Source organism: Ochotona curzoniae, unplaced genomic scaffold (assembly GCF_017591425.1).
Source record: "Ochotona curzoniae isolate NIBS_2020 unplaced genomic scaffold, NIBS_Ocur_1.0 contig_1, whole genome shotgun sequence".
In the NCBI taxonomy this organism is placed as follows: Eukaryota; Metazoa; Chordata; class Mammalia; order Lagomorpha; family Ochotonidae; genus Ochotona; species Ochotona curzoniae.
The window spans coordinates 19141276-19169142 of NW_024464918.1; the positions used below are offsets into that span (position 1 = coordinate 19141276).

At 52.6% G+C, this 27867-nt stretch overlaps 1 protein-coding gene across 4 annotated transcripts; it reads left to right on the forward strand.

Moving 5' to 3' along the window:
• Positions 1-7249: 7249 nt before the first annotated feature.
• SPARC (secreted protein acidic and cysteine rich) lies at positions 7250-25875 on the forward strand. Of its 4 annotated transcripts, none has more exons than XM_040994836.1 (10): positions 7250-7341; positions 15965-16036; positions 16964-17038; positions 17792-17876; positions 19000-19121; positions 20629-20749; positions 21714-21847; positions 22394-22542; positions 24370-24518; positions 24939-25875. In XM_040994836.1, the coding sequence occupies exons 2-10, from the start codon at positions 15980-15982 to the stop codon at positions 24965-24967; spliced, it is 921 nt and encodes a 306-aa protein (XP_040850770.1). In that variant the 5' UTR covers positions 7250-7341; positions 15965-15979; the 3' UTR covers positions 24968-25875. The 4 variants fall into 4 exon arrangements, with proteins under 4 accessions (XP_040850770.1, XP_040850999.1, XP_040850853.1 ...); XM_040995065.1 differs by having other exon boundaries at positions 16967-17038; XM_040994919.1 differs by having other exon boundaries at positions 7255-7341; positions 15968-16036.
• Positions 25876-27867: the final 1992 nt, after the last annotated feature.

The following is a 27867-nucleotide window of genomic DNA, read 5'->3' on the forward strand; positions in this document are numbered from 1 at the left end:
AACAATGGGAGAGAACCAGGCTGGGGGTCCTGTCCCTAGGAGCAAAGGAGAGTCCTCCCACAGGAGGGCTTTGTCGGGGGAGCACACACTGTTTTTAAGGACAGAAAGGCCTCTGGAAGGGAGCTTGCTCTCCAGGCCTGTGGTCCGCGGCTGTTAGCTACCTGCACCTGACTGAATCCTGTATGCCTGGCTTCTCCTTTGAGCAGACACTTGGCTTGCGCAGGGAGCCCCTTCTTTCTAACACTGGCAGGAAACAGATGCTTCCTGCTGCCTGCCTGTTGGCACAGAGTGACAGGACCAGGAGCTTCTGGGCAGGGGGGCCCACATCTTCCCATGGCCCCTGCTTGACTCTAGGGAGCTTCCTACTCCCTGCCATGCACACAGCACTGTGTGCGACACTCTGTGCTTTAGACAGATTGTCCCTTCTTGCTAGGGCTTAGCTTTTGAGCGTCTGTAAGGCTGGTAGGCTGTAGATAAATCATGCTTAAAATAAAAAAAAATCAAGAAATCATTCCCAGACAAGAACTATTAGACAAAAACCCTGTATGTCCAACAGAGTAAGCCATTCTGCTCCGACTCCAGCAGCCTTGAGCTGGGAGCTTGGAGACCTCCACCTTGGCATTCCTCATGCCCCTTAGAGCCTCACAGACTGTAGTTTGGAAAAGCACCGACATGGAAACTCTGGAAGCTTCCTGACAAAAGGCCTTGTGTGAGGAAAGGCATGGGAGTGAGAGAGGGCGGTGCTGGCTCAGCCTTGGAATGGCAGGGGAGCCTGCCTCCTCTCAGGGAATGGGGGAAGAGGAGGAGACTGGGTTTAGCAAAATGGGTAGGGGCACAGCTGCCTAATCCAGATCACCCCTCCTCATCCCACCATCTGCCCTGCCCTGGTTTTGGGCTGTGCCCCAGGTGGCCTGGGCCACACAGCTCTGCCACGTACATCCTGTCCTGGAGGCGCCCTCATTACTCCTGGCTTCAGGGCTGCCAAAGCTGAACAGAGGTTTGGTTTGCGGGCCACGTCAGGGAACATGTCAGAGCTGCCACGTCGTTGGCCTTGGCTTATTGGGCCTCCCCTGCCCCTCCTTCAGAGATTTCAGAAGAAAATTGGTGCCTGCGTGTGAGTGTTCTCTGGACCTGGCCCAGCAGCTGCACGATTACAGCTCCAGGCCTGGCGGGAGACAGAACCAATTCACTGCTGTGTCCCTCCAATTCTGCCTGGGCAGCAGGGAGACAGCCTACGCCGGAGGCAGCCCTGCACCTGACAAGGTCAAGGGTATAGAGCCCTGGAGAGAGGCTGAAGGGAAGCCAGGGGTGCAAACTTGCCACCGAAAGAACGCTTGTCCACATCACCAGCACAGGGCCTTTCCTCAGTAGGGTGTTGTGGCAGGAGCAACAGGTGACAGCATTGGTAGTGAGACTGGGACAAATCCCAGCTCTGCCTCTCACGTTACTGTCTAGAAGCTCTGTTTCCTCTGCACACAAGGGCATTGGATCAAACCACAGAGCTCCAATCGGTTTGCTGTAGAATTCTGAAATCCCTGAGCAGGGGGTTCTGGGGAAGGCCTGAGCATGCAACAGGCTGGTTTTCTGCAGATGTGTTTTGAGTCCTTGGTGTTGAAATGCACATGAAGAATGGGGTGCATGTGGCACCTCCAGATTCCCCTGAACCCCAGAAATGCTGTTCACCCTGGAATTTGTTACAAGCTGAACATCTTGCGGCACCCACTTTGGGAAGTGGCCCATCAGGTGATCTAGCCATAAGGTGCATCACGTATCCATAGAAAGCCTAATGGTTGCAAGAGCGGACCGAATGTCTCCGGCTATCAGCTCATCCACTCCTCACATGTTCATAAAGCAGCTCAGACTACCCTTTGCATGTGAGGACATGAGAGCTAGAGGGTAAGCATCGTGCCAGAAGTTTCTGAGAGATCAATGCTTGCTCTAGAACTAAGTCTGGAGAGCTGGGCCTCAAAACCCTGCACTCACAGGAGTCTGGTACTCAGGAGTGAGTCCTTGCCTGGGTTTCTGTCAAAGTAAGAACACGCAGCCCACATACCTTGAGACCTGTGGGAAGACGTGCCTGGAGTAACTCTCATTGACACCCTGAATAGGGCAGCTGGGGTACAGGAGTCTTGGATCCAGTGTTAAAAAAGAGTTTGAGGCTTGGGACTGGCCCTGTGATATAGCTAGGTAAGCAGCTGCCTGCAGTGCGGCGTCCCACGTAAGTGCTAATTCAAGTCCCAGCTGCTGTTCCTAATCCAGCTCCCTGCTAATGCACTTGGGAAAGCAGCAGAATACGGTCCAAGTGCTTGGGCCCAGTACCCATGTGGGAGACCAGGAAGAATCTCCAGGCTGTTGGTTTCAGCCAGGCCCAGCTCTGGCCATTGAAGACATTGGGAGTAAACCAGCAGATGGAAGATCTCTCTAACTTTCCCACTCTCTCTGTTACTCTGCCTTTGCAATAAATAAATCTTTTTTAGAATTTATTTTATTTTTACTGCAAAGTCAGATATACAGAGAGGAAGATCTTCCGTCCGATGATTCACTCCCCAGGTGACCGCAACGGTTGGTGCTGCACCAATCCGAAGTCAGGATCCGGGAACTTCTTCCAGGTCTCCCACATGGGCGCAGGGTCCCAAGGCCTTGGGCCATCCTTGACTGCTTTCCCAGGCCACAAACAGGGAGCTGGATGGGAAGTGGGGCTACCAAGATTAGAACTGGTGACCCTATGGGATCCTGGCGTGTTCAAGATTAGGACTTTAGCCACTAGGCCACTGTGCCAGGCCCACAATAAATAAATCTTAAAAAAAAAAAGTCTGAGGATTTCCATTTCAGCTCTTCCTTGTGTCCACTGAATGACACTGGGCAACTGTCTCCACCTGCCCCAGCCCCAAATGTGCTCCACGAATCCTGACTTCTCTACCACAAAGAAACGTGCCTCTTGATGATATTCAGGGGATAAAAGTTCTCTGTGTGTCCTTGAAAGCTGTAGGAGCAAGCCTAGCACTGCTTGCTGCCAAGAGGGTCTGCGTTGAAACCAGGTCTCATCGCCTCTGTTTGGCCTTGCCCTTGTCAGCAGCCACCCTGCCCAGGGGACCAACAATGGGGTCTTTGTGCCCTGTTGCCACTGGGAAGGGCAGCCCAGAGAGAGATACAATAACAAGGCTATAGGCTGAGTCAGTTTCCAATGCCTGAGCCTTTTTAGCTTGGCAGCCTTGACTTTGAGCCAGTGACACAAAGGGTACATTTGAGAGTTTTGATACATAATCCGTAGCTCGAGGGAGTTAGTTCCTCCTGTCCTTGCCTCCAGAGATTTGGAGCAAGCTAGATCTGGCCCCAATACTGGCCTGGAGTTGTGAGACTCAGTCAAGCTCAGCTGTCCACAATGTCACGTTGGGCTCTAGAAGCCCCGTTTCCCCAGCCATATAAGGAGAGTTTGGGATTGCATAGAGTTGAAGGGTCCAATGTACTCTCAGCTTCGAAAGGATGGGAGAGATCTATTCTGGGGTTTAAAGGATGGGGGGAGCTAGGACAGGGGAGGCAGGGGAGGCAATCTTGGGCGGAAGAGGCAGAGGTGTGTACAGAGAAGTCACCAGGAGTAGGAGTCTGGGGTTGAGCCATTGAGCTTTCTCATTGTGTTTAGGACTAGGCAATGGTGCCATTATCCTAGATGATCTAGCTGGAGTCAACAGAACCAAAAGAGTGTTAATACGGCTGACCGAGCCCAGAGAGTCAAAGGTTCGAAAAAGAGGCAAAGGAGGAAGCAGAGTGGGGAGGTCTTACTTCAGATGGGGGAAGAGCCAGGAGCCAAGGGATGTATGTGGATGCTGGAAGCTACAACAAGCTAGCACACAGATCATTGTCTTGTGCAGTCTGAAGAACGCAGTTCTGTGACCCTATGATTTTAGGCCTTCTGGGATCCTTAACTGAAAGACTTCAAATGGGTACCTTTTTTTTTTTTTTTTTTTTTTAAGATTTATTTATTGGGCCCGGTGCCATGGCCTAGCAGCTAAAGTTCTCGTCTTGAATGCGCCAGGATCCCATATGGTTGCTGGATCTAATCCCGGCGGCCCTGCTTCCCATCCAGCTCTCTGCTTGTGCCCTGGGAAAGCAGTTGAGGACAGTCCAAAGCCTTGGGACCCTGCACCCGCATGGGAGCACCGGGAGAGCTCCTGGCTCCTGGCTTTGGATCTGCACAGTTCCGGCAGTTGCAGTCACTTGGGGAGTGAATCATCGGAGCGAAGATCTTCCTCTCTGTCTCCTCCTCTCTGTATAGCTGACTTTCCAATAACAATAAATAAATCTTTTTATTTTAAATCTGAAAAAGATTGGGTGCAGGGTCCCAAGGCCTTGGGCTGTCCTCAACTACTTTCCCAGGCCATAGCAGGGCGCTAGATGGAAAGTGAGGCTGCTGGGATTAGAACTGTTGACCATACGGAATCCCAGCACGTTCAAGACAAGGACTTTAGCCGCTAGGCCACTGCGCCGGGCCCCAAATGGGTACTGTTTTGTTGTTGTTGTTGTTATATCTTTATTTTGAATTTTTGAATTTTGTGGTACAATTTCATACAGACTGGAATCCACCCCCCCCCCCAAGCTCCCGCCAAGTACTGTTTTTTAAGCAATGAGTTTGTGTTATGTATCCTAGCGGAGGATACAATAGGATGGGTGGAGGATCTGCTCCGACACTGGGGCTGTGGTAGCCTCCAGGCCTGGCTTCCAACTCCTGCTTGTACCACCTTGTGAAACTTACTGAGCTGAACTTAATTTCCCACATCTACAAAAGGAATGCATGGTTTAGATACTCCCAAGGCTATTGAATGACTCCCAAAGATTCGTGTGATGAGGATTTTGTCCCCGAAGTCTACCCCTTAAGAGGGTAGAAACTAATGATAGTGTTTAAAAGTGAGACGGGAACAGGTGGTCTTCATAGACTGGCGTGAGAGTGGCCCCCAGCGACATCTCCACCGCAGAGTTTCAACTTAGTCCCAACCTGCTCTCAACTCTTCAAGCAAAGGCCCCATGAGAACTCCAGCCAGAGACGGGGACGAGCCCCACAGGCTTGTCCTCAGCCATCATAAGCTTAGTTTGGGAAGAAAAATACAAATTATCAGCTTAGTTTGAGAAGAAAAACACAAGGCTCCAGTTAATTTTAGTCACAATGCCTGGGAGCTATAGCAACCGATTCTATAAAAATATACATCTGCCCAGATGGCTCAGCAGATATCTGGGGCATTTGCCACACCCTATGCTCAACAGAGGCCAGACGCTCTTGGCTTTGGGACCAGCAGGCAGCCTCGGCGGTTATCTGGAGCAGAGGTTTCTTCTTGAATTCCTGCTGAGGCCTCTTGGGAACTTGGGAGGAAGCTGCGAGTTTTCTCTGCTGAAAACTTCTCTATTCTGCACCAACTTCTCTATTCAGTATTTGTCAATTTGAGGGTCCCTTGAAGACTAAGGTTGGACATTGCTCTTGAGTGGAACTTCAGTAGAAGACAACGCTACTCAGATGAGCGAATGGAAGTTCACTCATTTACTGTAAAAGCATCCATTGGTAGCCGACTTCGGGCAAGCCACCATTCCATGCACAGAACCCTGCTTTGAACACGGTGCTGGAAGGTCCTGTGTTCTCACCCTATTCCACTGAGCAGGAGAGAGGAGGTTAGAGCACTGCAAGGTGATGAACTGTGCCTGTGTGAGGGGTCAGGGCAGCCTCACTGAAGGGGTGACCTGAAGGATAAGGAAGGGTGAGGTATAGGCCAATCAGAGGGAAAAGTGTTTCTGGGACCCAGCGTGGTAGCCTAGTGGCTGAAGTCCTCACCTTGAACGCACCAGGATTCCATATGGTCGCCAGGTCTAATCCCGGCACCTCCACTTCCCATCCAGCTCCCTGCTGGTGGTCTGGGGAAGCAGCTGAGAACGGTTCAAAGCCTTGGGACCCTGCACCCGCGTGGCAGATCAGGAAGAGGCTCCTGGCTTTGGATTGGATTTCGGCTGTTGTGGCCACTTGAGCAGTAATTCATCAGAGGGAAGATCTTCCTGTCTCTGCTCCTCTCTGTGTATCTGCCTTTCCAATAAAAATAAGTAAATTTAAAAAAAAAAAGTGTTTCTGCAAGAAATAAGAGCAAGTGTAAAGAGCGTGGGGTGGAGACAGCTTTGGGGAAGATGAGGAACTGAATGGATGCCAGCGTACCCAGAGTGAAGAAGGCAAGGAGAGTGGTGAGAGGCAAGGACAGCACAGACTGGCAGGGGCTTCCGTGCACGTGTTTATCACACCAGTGTTTTCCCTGCCTCCTCCTCCCTGTCCGTGGTATCTCTAGAATAAACTTGTCCTGCTCACTGCGAGGGAAAGGACTGTTCTTTCTTTTGAGGACAAAGCCAGGTATTCATGCGTGTAACCCCCCAGAGTGAGGGCCCACGGTAGACACCCAGCTCCTCTGAGCACCTTGCGCACCCCCAGAGTTGAAACGTGGTGCCAGCTTGCTCAGAGGCAGCAGTTAGCCAGCCATCCTAGGCAACCCCTTCCCTTCCCTCTCCCACCCTGTCGCCTTGGGCAATGCTGGAAAGACAGAAAAATTCTTTCAATCCTGGCGATTGTAACTGCTAGGCTATTGTTGATACTATCACAGTCACCTTATCTGTTCTATTCTGGGGACACAGGTCCCCCACATGGACGTCTAAGCATCCTTGCGTCTATCAATGGTGCAACTGGAGTTAGAGTGGAGTTAATTTCCTCTTGTTTATGTCAAATCCCAAACTAGCCAAAATGATGGATGCCTTGTCTGTACAGAAGTCCTGGCCCTGCATTTGTCAAAATCCCTAGAGGCGCCTTGCATGACCTAACATTGCCCAATACTTGGGAGGAGTCTTAGAAAGATTCCCTCTGCTCTGAAGACAGGACATACAGGCCTGGCCCTGCCTGGGGGCGCCCCGGCTAATTCTTTGCACACCATTCTTTGCACACCTGCCACCGCAGGCCTCAGTTCTCCTCACACAAGGGAGGAGGTTCTTCTAACCCTCCACAGCCCTGGCACTCGGTGAGTCTGACAGCAGGCGGCAGCCCCAAAACCCACAAGGCAGGCAGGATGGCGCGTTTGGTTAGGACAGCCCAACACAAGGGAAGCAAGAAAGACACGAAGGACAGAGGCAGTTTTGGTTAAGCAGAGAGGAGGAGGGGGGAGTGAGCGGGAAGGAGGAGACAGAGGAGGCGGCACTGGGTGGAGGGGAGAGAGACCCAGCCCCTAGCTCGGAGTGGTTTCCTGTTGCCGACTCTAAACCCTTCCACATTCCTGCAGGACTTCAGACTGCCCGGAGAGAGAGCTCTGCCTGCTGCCTTCTGCCACTGAGGTACCATCCTCCCCTCCAGCCCTTCCTTGGACCCCCAGCTCCGGTGCCTGTGGGCTCCATCCTGCTCGGCTCAGGCTGCCTGTTGCTTTTCAGGAGACTCACGGAGGCACTCAAGTTCCTTTTCAGGTTTGCAGGAGATTTGCCGCTGTCTTTGAGTCTCTCTCTCTCTCTGCACATTCCCACCCCTTGATTCTCGCTGTGTCTTTCTGGTTTCAGAGGCTTCCTGCTTATCCCTCTTTGTCCCTTTTTAAACGTGGCTGCCAGCTCCTTTCCCGGGAATCGGATCACATCACAGTTGCCCCAAGGACCTGGCCAGCAGCCGGGCCCACCCTGCCCTGGCCGAGGGTGGGTCGCGGGAAAAGCCTTGGTTCTTGATCAGGTGCTCCATTTTCTGTAACGAACTTGGCACAGAGCAGAAATTGGGGTCTGCAAGGGAGGCCTTACTCCTAGCACCCCAGGAAGGTTCCTGCTCCTGTTTGCCTCCCCAACCCCACCCCTGATGTGGGTGCCATTGGGCCAGAACTGGCATCAGGCACAGTTGGTCCTGGGTCAGGCATCGCAGCTGGCGTGGGTTCCCCGGGACGGGCCACACAGGGGACTGACCAGTAGGACCCCTTCGCAAGCTGGATCTGGAGAGTTTGGATGTCAGCGTCCAGCCAAGGTAGGGGTGGGAGGGTATGGCCAGGAGATGCTGAAAAGGGCGAAGAGGTTCCCATCCCATGATAGACCCCTTGTGTGGAACGAGTGTACAACAGGTCAGGGTGTTAGGGCTTTTTCAGCCCGGCCTCCACACTCTGCTGTCTCTTGGCTCCACTGACTGCATGTTGAGTGGACTTCATGAGTGTACCAAGGGGCACCAACTGTGAGTGGGTGCTGGGGTGAGGCTGGCCAAACTGCAGGTGCTCATGGGCGGGAGTTCTTCCCAGCATCGCAGGAGGGTGTCCTCAATGCTGGCATGGCAGGCCTGAGGCTGGCATTTTATGCTTGATCTTGGTTTGGTGTCTTCCTTGCATTTAGCTTTGCTGTCTGCAAAGGAAGAGGGTAGGGCTCAATTGGAGTACCCTGTGTCCCCTCCAACTTTCCAAGCAAGTCTCTTAACTGGGACATGCGGACTGACATTGGGATGGACTTCAAAGCATCCACAAGCCCCTTAGAGGTGTGTGTGTGTGTGAGAGAGAGAGAGAGAATTGATAATTTTCAGTTTGAAGATTTTCGCACATAGGTGCAGAATCCTCTAAATGGGCAGAGGGCATGATACAGCTAGGAATGAAGTCGGGACTAGAAACAGAGCTCATTAGAGGAGGTTGAGCAGTTTTGCTCTGGGAGTGGCTGGGAAAGAGAGAGTTAACTGGAAGCCATCAGCTGCCACATCGACAAAGCCTGGTGTGGAGAGGGGGAGGGAGGGGTGGAGGGGGTTGCCTGGAGAAGGAATCAACTTCTGAAACTTTCTCCAAGTCCCACCCACTGAAAGGCTCCTCTCAGCCAGTGACTCACTCTCTGAGGAATGCGAGTTGCCACGGTAACCTTTTTTTCAGGGTCTCTGACTGCAGGGAGGGGACGCCAGGGAACACTCTGAGAACATCAGGCTCCCTTGGCCTGTCCCTTGCTCGACCCCAGCCCCAAATACCAGGATTACAGCAAACCCTCGGCCCTGCCCCTCTGATTCCCTTAGCGCCCCAGAGGAGTGGTAGGCTACAGGAAGGTTCCTGGGCTGGGTGGGTAAAGCCCTGGGTTCTAGTTCTAGTTCTGCCCTGACAGTGCTGTGCGACCTTGAACTCCTCACTTTTCCTCCGAGAGCCCTGGTTTCCTCCTGGTTCAAGAGCAAGGCCAGCAGCATTTCCTGCAGATGTGTGTGAGCAGGATGGGACCAGGGACTGAGATGTCTCCACCTAAAGCTCTGATAGGAGGGGCTTTTTGAGCATCAGAGACCCAGCGAAACCGGTCCCAGCCTGTTCTCTGGCAGCTCCATCATCTCAGGAGTTGGTTAGAAGTTCCCGTTGCTAAAAAGTGCCAACATACTTTTAAAATAATATTGTTTAAATGCATTCTATATAGAAACCTTCCCGTCTAGGTCCCAAGAGTGTTGTGTCCAACACTGAAGAAAGAGCACTGGCTGAGATGGAAAGCAGGTACAAGCTCTAACTCAAATGTGGGACACAGGGAAAGACACTTCCCCTCTCTGGGCCTCAGTTTCCCAATTTGCAAAGGGTAGCGGAGGGGGGAAATCTAAGTTAGATGGTCTCCAGGTAGTTTTTCAGCTCCCAAGTCCCACCAAAAAAACAGGAGGGCAGGGATCAGGGGTTCCTGGGTTATGTGGTGGTCATGTTAAAATCTTGACCCACCTGCAAGGCTGAAGTTGGCTGTTTGCAGGGGCAGCATCCGTTGCTGGAAATAGATGATAGACGGATGTGAGGTAAACAGGTCCTTTGGCTTTTGAGATTATTTAGGCGTGTAGACAAGCATGTGGAGATAAATAGGGACAGACACAAACCCGAGGGAGGCAGAGCATAAACAGTGATTTTGCCAGCAGACACTCCCAGCACAGCTGAAAATAAGCATCTCAGGGTACTCCCATACATCTTACTGACTGATCCGGACTTGAACACGTATACACATTCCAGGAATACATCTCCAAACATGTGAAAACCCTGACCTCCACCTGTCATGGCTAAAGCAGACACATGCTGGCTCAGTGGTGCCCACAGTGCAGTTTCATGACGAAGCCTTCGAGGCTACATGAAGCTTCTGCAGATGCACCGTCAGGCGTGCGAGCACCCACTGCTGCTGTCAGCCACGCACAGATGTGCAAACACCATGGATCATGACCAGCAGACACACATAACCCTTGCATATCACCTGACTACTTCTCTATGTTAGAGGCAGAGAACTTGAGCCCCAGGAAGGAAAAACCACTCACTTGAGGTCAACCAGCAGAATGGAGTCTGAGATTAAGTTCCCAGATGTTTAGAACTACCCAGAAGTGTCCTCTTTTAGGCTCTATGGGCAGCAAGCCCTATGAATAACTAGCATTTTTCTGTATTATTCATTAGGATTAACAAGTGACCAGCAGCATCTTCTCCTGCTCCATCCTAGCCCACGTGGCTTTGGCATTGGGCCCAAAGACCCAGCTCAAAATGGTTGATAGGTAGGGCCTTGTCTGCTTCCTGCTGGCTCCCTCCCTCTTCTCTGTCTTAAATAGAGAAAAGTCTGTTCCCGAGGTTTTAGCCAACTCTAGTAGTCGATGAAACTGCCCTTTCTTCATAAAGTAGGACCTGGTGTCTCCTTTTTTCCCGCTAACCCAACATGGATCCCAAGGACAGGGTTAGCAAATAAGGACTTGTCAGAGTTAGCTACCTGCTCAACCAGGAGAGTTTTATAGAGAGAAAGGGAGAAAGATCTTCCCATGTGCTGGTTCGCACTCCATAGGGCCGGGGTAAGCTGCCCTGAAGTTAGGAGCCCAGAGCCTGTTTTTTGGGTCCCTAACATGAGTACAGGGACCCAAGCACTTGGACTACTCTCTGATGTTTTTCCTAGGTGTATTAGCAGGGAGCTGGATTAGAAGTGGAGCTGCCAGGATGTGAATCGGCACCCGTACAGGATGCTGGTATCGCAGGAGGTGGCCTTACTTGCTGTGCCACAACTCTGTCCAGTTAGGAGATGTGTTCGCTGGGAAATCAGTCCTTACCTATAATGCCAGCTTGATTTCTGTAGGAAAATATAACCAGAGACACCAGCTCTTTGAAGAGCTGGGTTCATCCAGAAACTTCCAACAACTCTTATTGGGAGGTCCCCAGTTTGCGCTGTCTTGCCTTGAGAGGATCATTTTCTCTCTCTAAAGCTCAGCTTCTCTCTAGGATAAAGAGTTGGCAAAGACATATCTCGTGGGTTGACACCATCACTCCCTGGGTAGTGGCCGCCAGTACTGTGGTCAGAATCTTAGTGCTCTGCCAGATCTTGGGAAAAGGCCATTAGATTGATTAATCACGTCTGCCACGTTAAGGAAGGGCCCCTGAGGTGGATGTGCCGTGTGTTTACCCTCTTTGGGGTCTCTCAGGCTTTGCACACGTGACAGCCTCCATCCTGCAATGTTCTTTCTCATCCCCTCCATTTGTGGTCCCCTATGATTCAGCAATGCCTCCTTTCCCCACAAGAGGGAACCAAGGAGCAAACAGGCGGCTCCACCCCCAGCTTCTGCTAGCCACAGTGAAACGTGGCATCTCAGGCTGATTGTAGCCTGAAACTCTGGAGCTGCCTCTGACTTACCCCAGAAACCCTTCAGTCCTGGGCCTTAGCATCCACGATGCTCTACAGATTCCCCTTAGCTTCTTCCCTTCCGGCAAGAACATATAGAAACGGGAACAGGAAGTCAAAGTGTAAGTTAGGACAGATGCTCCTCTAGTTGAGTGATGACTCGAAACGTCAGAGTTGAAAGGAAACCAGGGGGCACCGTGGCCAAGGGTTTCCACCTGTATTACTGGGAGAACCCGAGGCGCTTCACCCTGTCTCTGGACAGTGTGTGTAGAGCCCAGCTCCACTCTGCCTGGCCACTTCCTGCGTGTTGATGGAGGAATCATACTGCCTTCACACGTTTCAGCAAATGATGGAAGGTTCCAGGTGTTTGAATCTTGGTCCTCTGGAGAAGACTTCCCTGGAAGAAAAGGATCCTCTGGACTGGCGTCATGTTGAACACTATTCATCCGCAATCACCTCCTCATGCTACAGGAGAGCAGAGACTTCCCCAAGCTTATGCAGCACAGCTGACCTGATTGGGCCCCCACCTCCCTGGAGGCGCAGCTCTGCGGGGACGGCCCCCTCCCTCCTTCTGAGGTGCAGCTGGGAGTAGGGGGCTGGCTCCTGGCTCCTGGCTTCCTTTTCTTAGCTTCAGACTTTGTTTCCCTCTTTGTTTTCCCTCGGGTTTGTTTACCACCAACATGTGTTTCTGGAACCTTTGTTTCTAGTCCAAATGGTGGGAGTGAGATGCTTGGCTTGCGTCAGCAGCCCAGCTTAGATGCTGGCCTTGCTTGCTGTGTCCTCTGGAGGCTGGGCTGGCATCCTTCAGACAGGAGCAATATATCCTTTGTTCCACACCCTCCCCCCCAAACCCCTTTCTCCACAGGCGTAACAGCAGAGAACTAAGATTGGATTCTTGAGGGAGATGGAGAATCTGGGTTTTTAAAAGGAGGTTCTTCCAAACCTTGCTTGTTTTTTTTACTTGTATTCTCTTGTGTCAATCACCTTTGAAGGTAGGTATTGCTAAATTGAGGCCCAGAGAGGGAAGGTTGATTTCTGAAGATCACACAATGGCCAAGTGGCCGAGTCAGCCTTGAACCTGCACATGCTGGCTCTAGAGGCCGTGAACTTCTCTTTTTACAGACTACTCTCAGTACTATGGAAGGCACTAGCTGCATGTGACTATTGATGCTTAAACCCACTGAGGTGAAACACAACTTCACATTCAGTCCTTCATTTGCATTAGCAACAGTCCGAGTGTTCGGTAACCACGTGTGTTCAGCAGCCACCATGTTGGACAGTGTCGCTATAGAATATTCTGATGACCTCAGAAAGTTCTGTTGGGTCGCCTTGCTCCATAAACTCTTTCCGCTCCAATCCAAGCCTGTGGTTACAGCTCAGATTCTGTGCTCTGCATTCTAAGCCTCTGAGATGCCCAGAACCACAGTCTAAAATCGTAGCATGCTGAGATTTTTCCCAGTATTGACATCAACTTCTCAGTGTCCAGGGAAAGCCCAAAGGGGACCCAGTATATTCTGGAGGGGAGATGGACTGGGGGCTGGCTGTACTTTTCCATCCCTACGGTCCTTCCAAAGACAGACGAGTGACCTCAGCTTCAGGTCCTGCTGGCAGCCAGGGATGGGTTTTCAGCCATCTCCAGAGCAAATAAAGGCCAGAGGAAAGGACGCGATGTACGGAACAGGAGGCGGTGGTGGTGGGGTGGGGGTGAGGGGTGTCTGTGTTTGGTGGCCACTCAGCCAAGGGAAATATACCTCCTCTTCCTTCCATGGCCCAGAGTGGTTTTCCTTCCAACACTTCAGGCAGCTCACTGCTCCACTGGGTCCCTTTCAGGTGACCACCTAGGGAGAGAGTGACTGCCAAGCGAAATAGTGTTTGAGGCTGAGAAACTGCCCGTGGTGGAGGGAGCCTCCTGGGGCCTCACCCCAGTCCTGCCGCCCCTGCACTGGAGCTATTGGCTTTGGGCAGATCCTGCCCCCCTGTTGTAAGCCTCAGTTTTTTCATCTACGCTGTTTAGGAAGGGAAATGTGCCTTGAGTTCCCAGTAGGTTGCTTGACTATAAAAAGGTAAATATACACATTGCTATGAAATAATACAAAATAATTATAAATAAAATACACTATAACATAATATATAAAATAACTCCGAGGAGGGAGTTCTCAATCCGGTGTTAGCCACTTACATGAGGAGTGTTGTGTACAAAGGGCCTGGTGCTGGAGGAGCACAGCTGATGCGTCCTGATCACGGGACCCTGCTAGCTTTGCAGGGTGACCCCAGCCTCTTTGGCCAGGGGTGTTTTAGAGGAATGTGGAGAAGTACCCTCTGTGTATGCTCAGAGCGGAAGGTTGTGCTTCCAGACCAGCGCAGCTGCTTCCCTGCCCTGCATCCCCTCATCTGGAGGACCGATGAACAAAGTGGGCAGATCCCAAACTGGAAAACAACTCCTCGCCAAGATCTCGTGTCCCTAACGGTCCTCCTGCGTGTGTTTCCCACCCAGCCTCTGATCACAGTCTCTGTTAGAATGCAGCCTGCCTCCGAGCAGCGAGGCTCCCCGGTTCAGACGGACTTGAGCACTGCTGGCTGAGGTTGGACCTGACTTGCTTCCTTTCTAGCTCAGGCCACTCCGCAGAGAGGTGGGACTCAGGCCGTGGTATATCTGCCTGTAGCCCAGGGCTGTCACTAGGCTCCAGAGTGAGAGAGTGCATGAGAGAGAACTTTAGGAAGCACTTCAAGATCTAGAACAAAGGATGGCATAACAGAGCAGATGGGCGAGCAGCTGGGAAGGGTGGTGGGACGGGCAGAAGCGTCAACCAGCAAAACCTTTCCCTGGATCTGGCGGGCAGCGGGAATCTGCCCAGGTGAAGGACGTGGGCTCAGGAAGCGTCCATCTTCCTGACTCCCTAAACATGAAGCTTTTTATCATTTCCAGTCCTAGCTGGGCCCTCCCTGGGGTACGTGACCTCTCTGGGGTACGTTACTCCCTAGATAGGGTGATTCTCTTTTGTTTTAGCCACTGATCTCTCCTTGACCTTCAGCCCCAGACAAGTCCTTTGTTGATGTTTTCTCTCCTGTTCCGTTCGTCCAAAGCCACCGGTAGGGATTCTTTTACTTGTACCTTCCAAATGAAGAAGACGGGAAGAAAATCTTTTCCACTTAAGTCTGAGGGAACAAGTGAGCAACGGTGTGCAGGGAGGGGCTGACTATTCCAGAAACCGCCTGGAAAGCGAAGACGGGCCCCTCTGGGAGTTAAGGGTATCATGCAGTGGCGCCAAACCTCCTGGTCAATTCCTTTAAGTTCCTGCTATCTTATTTCCTGCAGACTGCATGAAATGGGCGGAAGGGAGATTAAGATTTTAGCTCTCTTATGAAATTAGATATTCCTGTATCTCTTCCAGCTGCATAAATAACCCAAGCGAAGATGGGTGGCAAACGCTAAGGCCAGCATGTGCCAAGCTGAGTGTATTTTCCCGGGGTAGCTCCGACCATCATGCTTGGTCAGTTGAGAAGTCCAGAAAGCAACTAGGGATGATGAGCCTGATGTGGAAGTTTTAAGTCAGCTCACGAGGCAGAGGAAGCAGATTTCTGTGTGGCTGTGGAAGGGGGAGGGGAGGGGCCCGGAAGGTGTTCAGAGGATTCTTCTCTGAGGTTCCTTAGAAGAGTGAGTGTCTGAGCCTTGCGCCCAGCCTCCAGAGAGTGAAGGTCCTAGCAGCAAGCAGGGCAGGACAGTTCTCCAGACCTCAGTGGTGTTGTCCCTTCCGGGTCACATGGAGACAAACGGGACCATCTGCAGGTCTGCCCAGCTCACACTGCAAGACTACTGCTGCGTTGGCGAGAGGCTGCTGCCTTTTTGTGTCTCCTGTTGCAGAGTCAGGAGACTGAAGGAGGAGGAAGAACCTGAATCTTCAGAGCATCAGGGGTTAGGGAGCCCTTGGAGATGCTCTCTGGCTTGGTTACTGCCTAAATGCGAATAATTAGTTATTAATTAAATAAATACATCAAGAAAGGAGACCTTACAGTGTAACCATAAATGGAAACATCTATGTGCCTTTGTCATAAATAGAAGGAAGCTATAAAAATAAACAGAGGGGAAACAAAACTTCATTCAACTCTAGCTCCCTAGAGCTTCCTGTTGGGAGGTTGAGTCAGAGGGTGGCTGCTCCTTTTATTAAAAAGAAAGAGGCAGAAGTGTTTGATGTCAGATTCAGCTGAGCACCCAACTGAGCCGATCAGGATCCCAGGAGCCAAGGGAACCTGCTTCCTCCCCTGTTTCCGCTGTCCTTTCACAGACACCATCTAAAATGATGCTGCAGCTCACAGGAGTGCAGCAGGTCCTGCCCCATCTCCCACCTGCTCAACTCTCCATCTCTCTCCTCAGCAGGTTCCCAGCATCATGAAGGCCTGGATCTTCTTTCTCGTTTGCCTGGCCGGAAGGGCCTTAGCAGCCCCTGTAAGTATCTGAAGGCTGGATCTTGCCAGCCTCCCTCCTCCTGCCCCAAGCCCTGGATGCTCATGTGCGATCAGGACTGTTCCATCTCAAATTGAGCTGTCTTCTTTTCAAAAAAGAATCGTTGTCAAAGGTGACAAGCTCCCAAGAAGGCCCATTAGGAGAAGGTTCCAGGGAAGAGAGAATTTCATGTGGGTGATGATGAACTTTTCAACAATTGGTGCTTCCCAGAAATAGACCAAGGATGGCTTTCGAAGAAAATGACCTCATTGTTATAGAAGGAATTCAGTGACGGTGCGGCTGGCAGGGGTGGTGCCGGAGGTGGTAGTGCTGAGGGGTGGATTATAAAGCAGAGGGTTGGGGCGAGCTGGCAAGCGCAGCCGTTAGATCTGAGTGGCAGAGCCAATGGACAGTCCCCACAAGGAGACCATCTGAAAGCATCACCTCCAGCCATTTTCACATCAGCAGAGAATGTGCCGGAGTTTTAAAAAGATCACCTAGAGCCAGCCAGGCTGAGCATGGCTCCTGACCTTGCCTCTTGGTTGGGGGTGGAGTGGGGTGGGTGGTGAGGAGAAGGCCTTGACTAATACACAGTCCCTTGGGAAACTCCAGGTTATTCAGAGCTCATTTGGAAGCCATGGCCAAGGGCAGGAGGATGAAATGGGGGTCAGGCAAATGTAGCAGTTCCCGTCAAGCCCTGGCTCCTCTCCCCTGTCTTCCTAGAGGCGGGAGTGGTGGGGGACACTGACAGTCTTGATGGGTGGATTTTTGGCTAACAGTTTGGCTAGGTCAGCCTTCATCTTAGCACAGCTTTGGGACTCTGCATTGAGCTGCTCTCCAATCTCCCCAGCTGTGTTCCAGGCCCAAGCACTTCCCTGGGAATGCTGGCCTCAGCCCTGACCTCTAGGAACCCCTACTTTCTCTTTCTAGCAGCAGCAGGAGGCTCTGCCTGATGAGACGGAAGTGGTATCGGAAACCATGGTTGAGGTCGCCGAGGTGGCTGAGGTACGTGGGTGGCAACCTTGCTCCTTTCTGCCCACATCTATTCTCTGTTGGCCCCAGTAGGTGCTCCAGGCTTCCTTGCTGTAATGGAGGGCATTTGTTCCCTTCTTGTACCTGCACATGACGTAGAAGCAGACAGACACACACCTGAACTCATCACAGACACCCCGACCCTGATACTGGGGTGGCTTCTAGGCACTTGGGATTCTAGGGTACTACAAAAACATGTATGACTTTTTTTTTTTTAATCTTTATTGGAAAGTCAGATATACAGAAAGGAGGAGAGACAGAGAGGAAGATCTTCTGTCCATTGATTCATTCCGCCGCAGTGGCCAGAGCTGTGCTGATCCAAAGCTGGAAGCCCAGATCCTGAATCCTCTGGGCCATCCTCGACTGCTTTCCCAGGCCACAAGCAGGGAGCTGGATGGGAGCAGGGCTGCTGGGATTAGAACTGGCGCCCCATTGGGATCCTGGTGTGTGCAAGGCGAGGACTTTAGCTGCTAGGCAACCGTACCGGGTCCTTAAACATGTATGACTAATGACAAATGTATTGATACATTGCTAACCAAATAATCATGAGATGAAATTGAAATTCCCACCCCCTGGCATCTGTGCTCCTTGAGCCCTGTGTCCTATGCCCAGCCTACCCTCCCAGCTAGTCTTCATCTCCGGGTGCCTGAAACTTTGAGCAGCCCCCCTCCAGTCTTCATGTCTAGGGCACAGGATGTTTGCTTCATTCTTTGATTTCCTTCCCAGGTACCTGTGGGTGCCAACCCTGTGCAGGTGGAAGTAGGTGAATTTGAAGAAGTCGAGGAAACCGAAGAGGAGGTGGTGGTGGAAAGTAGGTCCAGCCCTTTCCCTGTGTCTGGGCCACCTGGGCTTGGGGCTGTGGCCTCCTTCTAGAGGAAGTGAAGGGCGGGGTCTCCTGTGGGTTGTAGAAGATTTGATTTAAAGGCCATGAATCCAGTGATTCTCGGTGCCCTGGAAGCTGGGAAGTGTCTAGTTGTAGAGTTCCACACACAGCAAGGAGGTGAAAACGGCCACAGCTCTTCTGGGGAGCTAGTGGCACAGAGAGAGCAATGACCTGGGCCTGCTGGTTCCAGCACATGCCTGGGGCGTTCCCAGCCAAGTCCAGATCTGGGAAGTCAGCCAGCCAGGGCTGGGAGCTGGGCCTCCCCGTGACAGTGAGCCTTGCTTCTCTGAGCCTTGATTTCCTGCCCTTCCTCACAGAGAAGGATGGAGAACGTAGACCATTGTCAAGGGCAGCTGTGAGGAAGAGGAGACAATGCCTTGGGGTCAGGGCCTGGTGCTGGGCAGAGCAGGCCCCTGCTCCAGGTCAGCAGCTGGAGGAAAGGGAGATTCAGCCTAGATCCCGAAGGCTTGGCTCACTGGGGTCCGGGCCCCTGGAGGCCCAGAGTTTTTGCCGAAGGGAAGGACATCAGCTGAGTCACATCCCTTCCCTCCAGTGTTTACTGGACAGAGCGTGACTGTGGTCCTCTATTGTCCTCTGCTGTCCCTGTGGGCCTCCATGCTCTGACCCTTTTCCCTTTACGGCTCCTTAAGGTTATTTGGTTGGGACTCACAGCTTCCTGGCTCTGTGACAACTTTCCAGTCCATCCCAGATGGGCTGTTCTAGAATGCAGAAGTGCCTTGCTGTGATTGTAAAACCGAGCTTGGAACACGGTGATCGCTTTAATGCTTGGGGAATCCCATGGCGCCCAGTGTGTTCTACTACCAAATTGAGCCTCTGGCCCCTTAACAATGGCTGACTTGACCTCAGGTGCAAACTGGGATTTCCAGAGAGAGCCAACTGCCCCCGAAACAGCAGCCGAGAGGCCCAGGGAAAGAGCAGAGTAGCTTCCGGTCTGCCCAAAGTCATCTGCCCGAAGCACTAGGCAGGATGTGTTTGGGGCGAACGTGCTAGTCCCATGTGCTGCTAACTTAGTGTCCTCACATCTTCCCAGACCCCTGCCAGAATCACCACTGCAAACATGGCAAGGTGTGCGAGCTGGACGAGAACAACACCCCCATGTGTGTGTGCCAGGACCCCACCAGCTGCCCTGCCCCCATTGGCGAGTTCGAGAAGGTAAGGGTCGGGTAGCTCTGGGCCCTGCAGAACAAAGGGTCCAGCCCCAAAATCTGTGCTATGGGGTGCAGTGGGGTAGCTGCAGGCTCAGGAGTCCCCTCGCTGGATCCAGTCACAGCAGGGCAGTGCAGAGAGTCAGAGTGGAGGCGCTGCCTGACACTGGGTCTCCCCAGCAACCAGCACTGTCGGGCTCCAACCTCTCTGCCAGCCTCCACACGTCAGTCCCGTCTTGCACTGAGACAGGCAATCTTTCTACCTGGGACAGCTATGCAGAGCTCAGGGCCCAGACATGGGCTCTGGGATCAGACCGAAGGTTGGCTCCAGACGTCATCTCAACCCTTGTTCACTGCAAGGTCTTAGCTGAGTTACTGAACATCTCTAGGTCTCAGTTTTTTTCATGTTTAAAGAGAATGAGAACAGTCATTAACTACCAGGGCTGCTCTGACCATCTGCAAGATAATGCCTGCTACGTGCCAAGAACCCATTGATACTCCTGTGTAAAAAGCTCTCCAATCTCTGTATTTCATCCCAGTAGGACCTATTCAGATTTCCCATGCACACACACATCCATGCTTCTGAATACTTGACTTTGACCACCCACTCTTGCCAGTCATCGTGCTAGGGGCAGTGTAGCTCAGAGCAGCAAATCTGTTACGAGCAGTATTTGCATAACTCTCCATCTGGCTTCTCCATCTTTGTCTCCCCCATGGCCACACAGCCTCTGGCCTTCACATGTTATTTCTCTGTATCATCTCTCATCCCCTACTCCACCCAGTTGCTCTCTGAAGCCCAGCACTTCCCCCTGTGCAGTGACACAAAACAATACTGAGTGTGTACAGACGGGATGTTTGCGATGGCTGTTAACCCAGCTCTCACTGCCACTGCTCTTACTTGGGCCTTCGGCATCTCTGCCTGGCCACTCAGAGATCTGCTGGGATTCAAGTGACTCAGTGGATAGTTGCGTTAGACAGCCAAGGTCCACAGATTAAGGATAGGCAGCAGGATCATGGGCAGAAAGGTGAAGGCGTAGTCCCCAGGTGGAGACTGCAAACTCTGTGCCTCCGCATAAGGAGTCACATACAGCGGACTCATGACCCCCAGCTACATAAAGGCAGCTGCAGGTGAGTGATGGTGCTGCCCAGAGAAGCCCATCAGAGCCTCAGCTCGTACAGTGTATGTGGGAGTGGAGAGGAACCCTCTGCTTAGCATGTCTTAGGATGCCAGACTCCCGGGAGGAAAGGCTGTCCCGTCGGAAGCCCAGGCTGTACAGGCTGTCGAGGTACAGTGAGTTCGAGACTATTGGTAATTCTTAGCATGGTTAGAATGTTGGCCCTGAAGCCTGAAGGATGGGTTCCGGTTATACCACCACCGATTCACTGTGTGACTTTGGGCTCATAGCACTGCTTGCTTGGTCCCCCTGTGTCCTCATTGCTGAAATGGGCAGAGCCAGGGGAGCCAGGGAAGGACTTCAGGAATGAGGAGGGGGCTTTCTGTGCTTGGCCAATAGGTTTGCAGCAACGACAACAAGACCTTCGATTCCTCCTGCCACTTCTTTGCCACTAAGTGCACACTGGAGGGCACCAAGAAGGGCCACAAACTCCACCTGGACTACATTGGACCTTGCAAATGTGAGTTGTGCAGGGGGCCCTTCCTGGGAACTGCATTTCAGAGAGTGGTCTTAATTGGCACTGAGACAGGCTGCACCAACCCCTCTTTGCGGGGGCTTTGCTAAATCTCTCTGTCTTCCGGAGCCTGGGGAGTGCTCATTAATGGAGTGAGGTGTTTGTCTGGGATAGGTCCTCTTGACCCTAAGCTGGGTACATCTGCCTGGCAATGGAAGATCATGCTCAGAAAGTTTCTAGAGTCACTCAGTAACCTCCAACTGTACCTCTCTGATGGGGAAGTCCTTCTACGAGGCTAACCTGAATCACTCCTACTGCAACAGCTACAATGATAAAAACAGCGAAACCAAAAACTGTATTTGACATGGTCCTTCAAATATTTTAAAAAAAAATTGAAATTCAATGCTTCAACTTCCCCAGTGGAGGGCAAGGAAGGCACGGTCCCAGCCCACAGAGGGGGGTTTCTTCTGGGCCCGAAGATGAGGGCTGGACAGGCTGAATTCCCAGGGGGGTACACTGCCTCAGATTATCTGGCCTGAAAGTGGTCCCTGCTATCCAGGTTGACCTCTAACAAGTCCCATATGAGGGACAAACCAGGACGAGATCTCCAAGTCTGGCATTTAAATTCCAAATACCAGGATGGTATTCTTATGATTAAGGAAGTTATAGTTAAGCATTTGCGATTCCTCCATCCCCATCCTTGCCAGGCTGAGCTTGGGCACAGCCCTTCTTCCTCAGCCTCAAGGCCTCAAACACCTACCATTGACTGACAACATCAGGACAGGCCCTGCCTCTGCTGGGGTCCTATGCAGTTTATTGTCTTCTGGAGAAACGAGTCACTTTGCTGAGGTCACCGGCTGGAGCGGCAGTGAGGGTCAGGCATAGAATGAGGCAGGCAGCCTTGGCAGTGTGCCATCCCTCGGGTAGAGGGGTCAGGGTCTGTGCTGACCAGCTGTGCTTTGTACCCTAGACATCCCCCCATGCCTGGACTCTGAGCTGAGCGAATTCCCCCTGCGCATGCGTGACTGGCTCAAGAACGTCCTGGTCACCCTGTACGAGAGGGATGAGGGCAACAACCTCCTGACCGAGAAGCAGAAGCTGCGAGTAAGTGGGCTTCAGCCAGCCTGACCAGGACACCTGCCTGGCCCTGCTGCTGCTGCTGTCCGCTGCCTGAGACCCAATACTGTTCCTTGCACTGTGCCCCAGCTGCAAGCCCCCCTGCTGGAAGCTCATCTCCCCATACCTCCAGCTCCCGGGATATGGTAACATGCTAAAGGCTCTGAGAAGTCCCGCAGTAGATCCCAGTGTTAAACAAAAGACACACACCACCCTGGTTTGCCTTTTTTTCAAAGAGTCTGCAGATCCTAAACTTAGTGGGTATATCAGGCACCTGAAGGTACTGATAAAATACAGATTCCTTGGCTCCCACCTTGGCCTGCTGGAAGAGCATCTCTCGGAAAGGAGGCCCAGGGGATGCTGACATAGGCTGGTTCTGCTTTTGCGAATGAGCCACTGGCTCCTGCCTGGGCCACTCTCTTCCCCTCACCGTGAGCTTTTTGGTTTGAGCTGCTGTCTGCCTGCTTTGGCCCCAGCTTGGCCTGCACGGTCTGCCCTGGCCTCTTGGTCATCCAAGACCCCCTGCTCCCACAGGTGAAGAAGATCCACGAGAATGAGAAGCGTCTGGAGGCTGGAAACCACCCCGTGGAGCTGCTGGCCCGGGACTTCGAGAAGAACTACAATATGTACATCTTCCCTGTGCACTGGCAGTTCGGCCAGCTGGACCAGCACCCCATTGATGGGTAAGGTCCCTTGGCAGCGCCGGACCCTGGAGTGGACAGTCAGGGATCCAGACTGGCACGTGTAACAGAGCTTGCTGGCAGCCTCTGCTGTTCCCAGTCTAGGACCCAGGATAGGCCTGGGGGCTCAGGCAGAAGGTACACAAAACCGAGAGAGGGTGCCAACCCGGAAGAAAGCTGCAAGATGCTCTGTTGTTCCAGCAGTGGTCAACAGCTGGCTTGGCCACCCACTTGTCCCAGGGAGAGTGAGCTGACTGTAGAACTGGACTCCATGGGTGGCCGGGCCAAGTCGGGGGCAATCTGCATGTGTACCATCCATTAGTGTGACACTAAGACTGGTGGCCAAACCCCCTGCTGAAGCTCAGCCCCCCCGCAACTGGACCCATCAGGCCCTGGAAACTCCTAAAATGTTCAGAGCCCATCCTGTGCACAGAGCCAGCCCTGATGTGGGAATGCTTCACCTTGTTTTAGCGAGCTAGGAAGACACTACAGAAGAAGGGGGGGTGTCCTGGTGGTGACCAGCGTTTGCTGAGAGCTTGCTGTGGGTCCTACAGGGTTACTGATCACAGCCCACACACACCCATCCAGGGTTTCCCAGGTGATGATGAGAACCCGGGCCCAGTCCTGGTGGTATAAGACTTCACCTCCCTCTTTCTGGGACCTCAACCCCACCGCCTCCTTCCATCGTGAGCAGATCAACTCCCAGAAGGGAAAGGAGGAGGCTCCCCTGCTCTCATGTCTGGGCAGCTCCTGGGATGCTCCCTGTATGTCCAGCCTGTGTGCCTGGAGCCCGCCCACCCTGTGCTGGCTGTCCTGGGTGGCTAGAGGTCTCCTGGACTCTGGGAAGCTCTGGGTGGCTTCTCTCCCATGCTCTTGCCCTGGCTGGGATCCAGCTGAGTCAGGGAACATCTGGAGCTCAGGCTGGGCAGTGGGATCCCATTGCAGCAGTGGGGCCTGGGGAGAGGCCCCTAGAGGCAGCTGTGCTTCAGCCTGGGCTAAGACTCCTCTTCCCATTGTCCCCGAGCTGTAGCTGGCCTTGCTATAACTCTGCTCCTCCTTGGCCTGTTTCCCCGCCAGCACAGTGAAGGGGAGAGAGCAATTGTCTTCCCATAATTCCTTCCCTGGGCTGGGGGCGGCCAGGAGGCCCAGAGGTTAAGAAGGGATACCAGTGCCACCTTGTTCCCTGCAGTCCCTTGGGGAGATGAAATGTTTTAGGGACCAGCAGGTGAGGGATCTGGAGAACTGAGTATAAGATCACACACGTGTCTGGAGCCCCTGGGCAGCCAGGAGAACAGGGTGGGGGTCCAAGGGACCTTGTTTATTGTCATGAAATATAGGAAAGCAAAGCTCTGGGCTCAAGCCTAGCCAGCCCCTTTTCTAGGCACTTGAACCTGTCCCAGTGTGCCCGTAGGAAATGCCTGGTGTGGTTTCACTCCTGACTCTGATGTATAGCGCGCCAACAGAAAGACTGGCTATTTTAAGCATCTGGGCCCCAAATCCTCAGGCAATTAGGAGGGAATCAGTCACACACAGAGACATTGGTTATTAAGCTCAGAAGACCTCTGAACAGGAAACACCCTTAAAAGCAGGGCCAATTCCTCCCTGTCTGGGATGGAGCCGGGAGCTAGCTGCGTGTGACTCAGAGCCCGACGGGGCAGGCAGACCAGGATCGCAGCCACTGCACTGGACCGCCCTTCCTCCTGCGCTGTGGGGGCAGGCTCACAGTGCACACTCCGGCCTCCCTGTCCCACACTGAGCTGGCCCCGCTGCAGGCCTCCCCATGCTCAGGCCTCCCCATGCTCAGGCCTCCCTCCTGCCCGCTCCCTGCAGGTACCTGTCCCACACTGAGCTGGCCCCGCTGCGTGCGCCCCTCATCCCCATGGAGCACTGCACCACCCGCTTTTTCGAGACCTGTGACCTGGATAATGACAAGTACATCGCCCTGGAGGAGTGGGCCGGCTGCTTCGGCATCAAGGAGAGTGAGTGTCTCGATACAGGCTCTGGGTCCGCCTCTTCCTGCCTCTCTCTCTCCTCTCCCTCTCTCTGGCAGTCTTCTCAGCCTGGCTCCACCCTGACTTCTGTGACCTCCCTCTTTCCAGTGTTTGTCTGATCCTCCGCTCTCTGTCTCTTTTTCTATCCCTTCCTCAAATTCAAGCATTTCACTCTGCCAAGTGCTATTTTGGGAGACAAGCTGACCCTTGGAGAGGAAACAGGAAGTAGAACTTGGCAGGGTGCATAAGACACGGGGACAGGCCGTGGACAAGGAGGCCAAAGCTAATCGGGTGACCTTGGGCTGGCCACCGGCGCCGCCGCTGGGGACTCCTCGGACTCCTTGGGAGGCGCGTCTGCACGGCCCCGGGGGCTTGTTCTTGACCCTGCTCTCTTCTCTTGCTTTGCAGAGGACATCGACAAGGATCTGGTGATCTAGATCCCTGCCTGCGGCTGCAGACCCGGATTCTGTCTCTTTGATATCCCCCCTCCCCGTTCCCCTCATGTTTAAAATGTTTGGATGGTTTGTTGTTCTGCCTGGGGACAAGGTGCTAACATAGATGTAAACAAACACATTAACGGTGCTAAACACGGAAATTTGTAACCCGATCACGACCCTCTTGGCTGCCCCATGCCTGTCAAGCCTTGCTCATCCATTCACAGCCCCACATTGCTCTCGGCAGCGCTGGCCTGAGTGGAAACTCCGGCTCAGGGCTGCCATGAGCACACAGCATTACCACCTTCAGGCTCTCTCGCTGTTATTCTGCGTGCAGCAAACGCTCAACCAAGCAGACTTTGTGCTTGTTGTACTTCATGGTATGGGCTGCCTGGGGAGGCCGTCACCAGGTGAGCTGCAGGTGGCAAAGGAAAGTCACGGAAAGGTGATGTTGGCAGGAATGTTGCGAGGAGGCCCAGCGGTGGGAGAAGCTGTGCAGTTAACCAGCTATAGCTGCCAGTCCTGTCCACCTGGGAGTATTTCCACCATGGGCTGCAGGGCTTCCGCCTTGTAAGGCACTTGGGAGACCGTGGCCTCTTATCAGAGCCTCTGGGGATGGTGAGGCCCTTTCAGGGGATGGAGAAAGTTGTGAACTAGACAAAGTGGGATTGGTGAGTTGTTTTTTTTTTTTTTTCATAAGTAGCTTCTTCCTTGCCGTATCCCTTTTCCCCCCTTCTATTAATCCAATGAAAATGCAACATCAAGGGATGGTTGGCTCTCACAGGCTGAGAACTCTTTCACCTCCAAGCATGTCATGAAAAAGCTGCTCCTCATTAATCTTGCAAACTCTAGCCACGTTGTGAAGAGTTTGACAAACCTTTCAAAATAAACAGTAATGACGTAGAAACTGCTCACCTGGCTGGATGTGCGTGTGTCTTCGCTTGAGTCCCTTCATTCCCGGCACACACAGACCCCTGGGGATCCAGGCCCCCCGGGCTTCACACCCAGACACACTGCGCCTTCACGGACTGCACAAGGCAGACCTTACAACGCCCCACGATCGTGCTTCTCTGCACACACGCGTCCATGATGCTTCCGCACACACAGCCCGCGCCCCGCACAGGGGACGCATGTTGCCAGCAGCACTTGTTTAGCTATTTTCACTTAATGATCTGTGTTCTGACCCACTTTCATCGGGGTGTTCCACTCTCAGTGCCTGCCTCCTTTTGTTAGCCAGACATTCGCTCATTCATTCAGTCACTCAGCACGCAAGTATGATGTCTCCACATCGGGTTACTTGCCCGGCACTGAGCACACAGCTGTGCCTGTGAAGACAAGCACGTGTTTTGCGGGGACTTGAAGTCCAAGGAAGGACAGACCACTCTTAACTGCATCACTCACTCTAACTTGCAAGATGTCGAGAGTGGCAAGGGCCAGGAGTGTGTACAGTAGCAGGGCACACATTCTAGTAGTATCATATTCATTGTAAAATACCACACAATGATGAGTTATGAATTATAACTATGTATTACTTCCCTTATGGAATTATTAGTTATGCTAGATACTCTATTTAGCATTATTATTCTAGTATTATCAAAGCATTACACTGTCCTGTATGGTAGCCATTATGTGTGACTGTCTAGCTTTGAAATTTAACTACGATTTATAAAATTTAGTCTCAGTAACAACAGACACATTTCAAATGCTTGATGGTTATTAGTGACTAGTGGTTATCTGGAACAGGCGGGCCTAGAATATCTATTTTGAAGATTTATTAATTGTATTTGAAAAGCAGAATTCTAGAGGGGGGGAAACACATAGAGATGGTTCATCATCTGGTTCACTTCTAAATGGCCACAATGGCTGACGCTGGAGCGGGCCTAAGCCAGGAGCCTGATGCTCCGTCCAGGCCTCCCACGTGGGCGCAGAGGCACTTCCCAGGGACGTGAGCAGGAGCTGCATCAGAAGAGGAGCAGCTGGACTTGGACTGGTCCTCACGCGGATGCTGGCATTTCAGGCAGCAGCCGTATGTACTATGCCACATCGCCAACTCCTCCTTCCATCACTAAAGAGTTCCAGTGGGCATTGCCGTGCCAGCTCATCTCAGGTCCATGAGCCCTGTGTGACATTTTAGGTTGCTGTCCTGGTGCTGCCCTCAGCAATGGAGAAACAGGCCCAGGAAGTGTTCTTCAGGTCTAGAAGTTGACTCATAGTTTGCAATTATAAAAATAAGTGCCAGAAAAGTCTGACTGTCAGACTATTGTTTTCTACATTCCTGGAAGGGAGAGGGGTAGAAGAACCAGTCTCGTTTGGTCCTGGCTGTTTGAGACAGGCAATCTCAACACTAGCCTGCCTCACCACCTCTAGGCATCTGGGCAGGGACGGGTTAAGTCCCCCTTGCCCACTCTGCCCTTGCTTTTCAGGGGCTGCAGGTGTTACATACCACTCCCCTGCAGTCTCCCGGGGGAGGAGCGGGTCCTGCTCCCAGGAACTTCCTTCCATTCTAGGGAAGCAGACAGCACATACCTGACCAATACCACTGTTGTCAAAATGCATGCTGTGAGAGAAATCAAGCAAGGGGCTGTCACAGAAAGTGCCACGGACACATGTCCCTTTGGGGGAGGGTGAAGCATGACACATCAGTCCTACTGACATGAATGTTCCATTGTGGGCCTTGGCCAGCCTGGGGCAGGCCAGCCTTACAGGGCACAGCACCAGCGACCTGAGGTTCATGCAGGCTGGGCAATGTGGGCATGTGATGGGGCAGTGGGAAATGGAGCTTTCTCCCCCATATCTGGGCATGCCCCTACTGGGAGCTGCTAGGAGTTTTCAGGGAAAAGCTTGCCTCCAGAAGATGGGAAGACTCAGTGTGGGGCTGTGGGAGTGCAGGGTTGGCTGTCGGC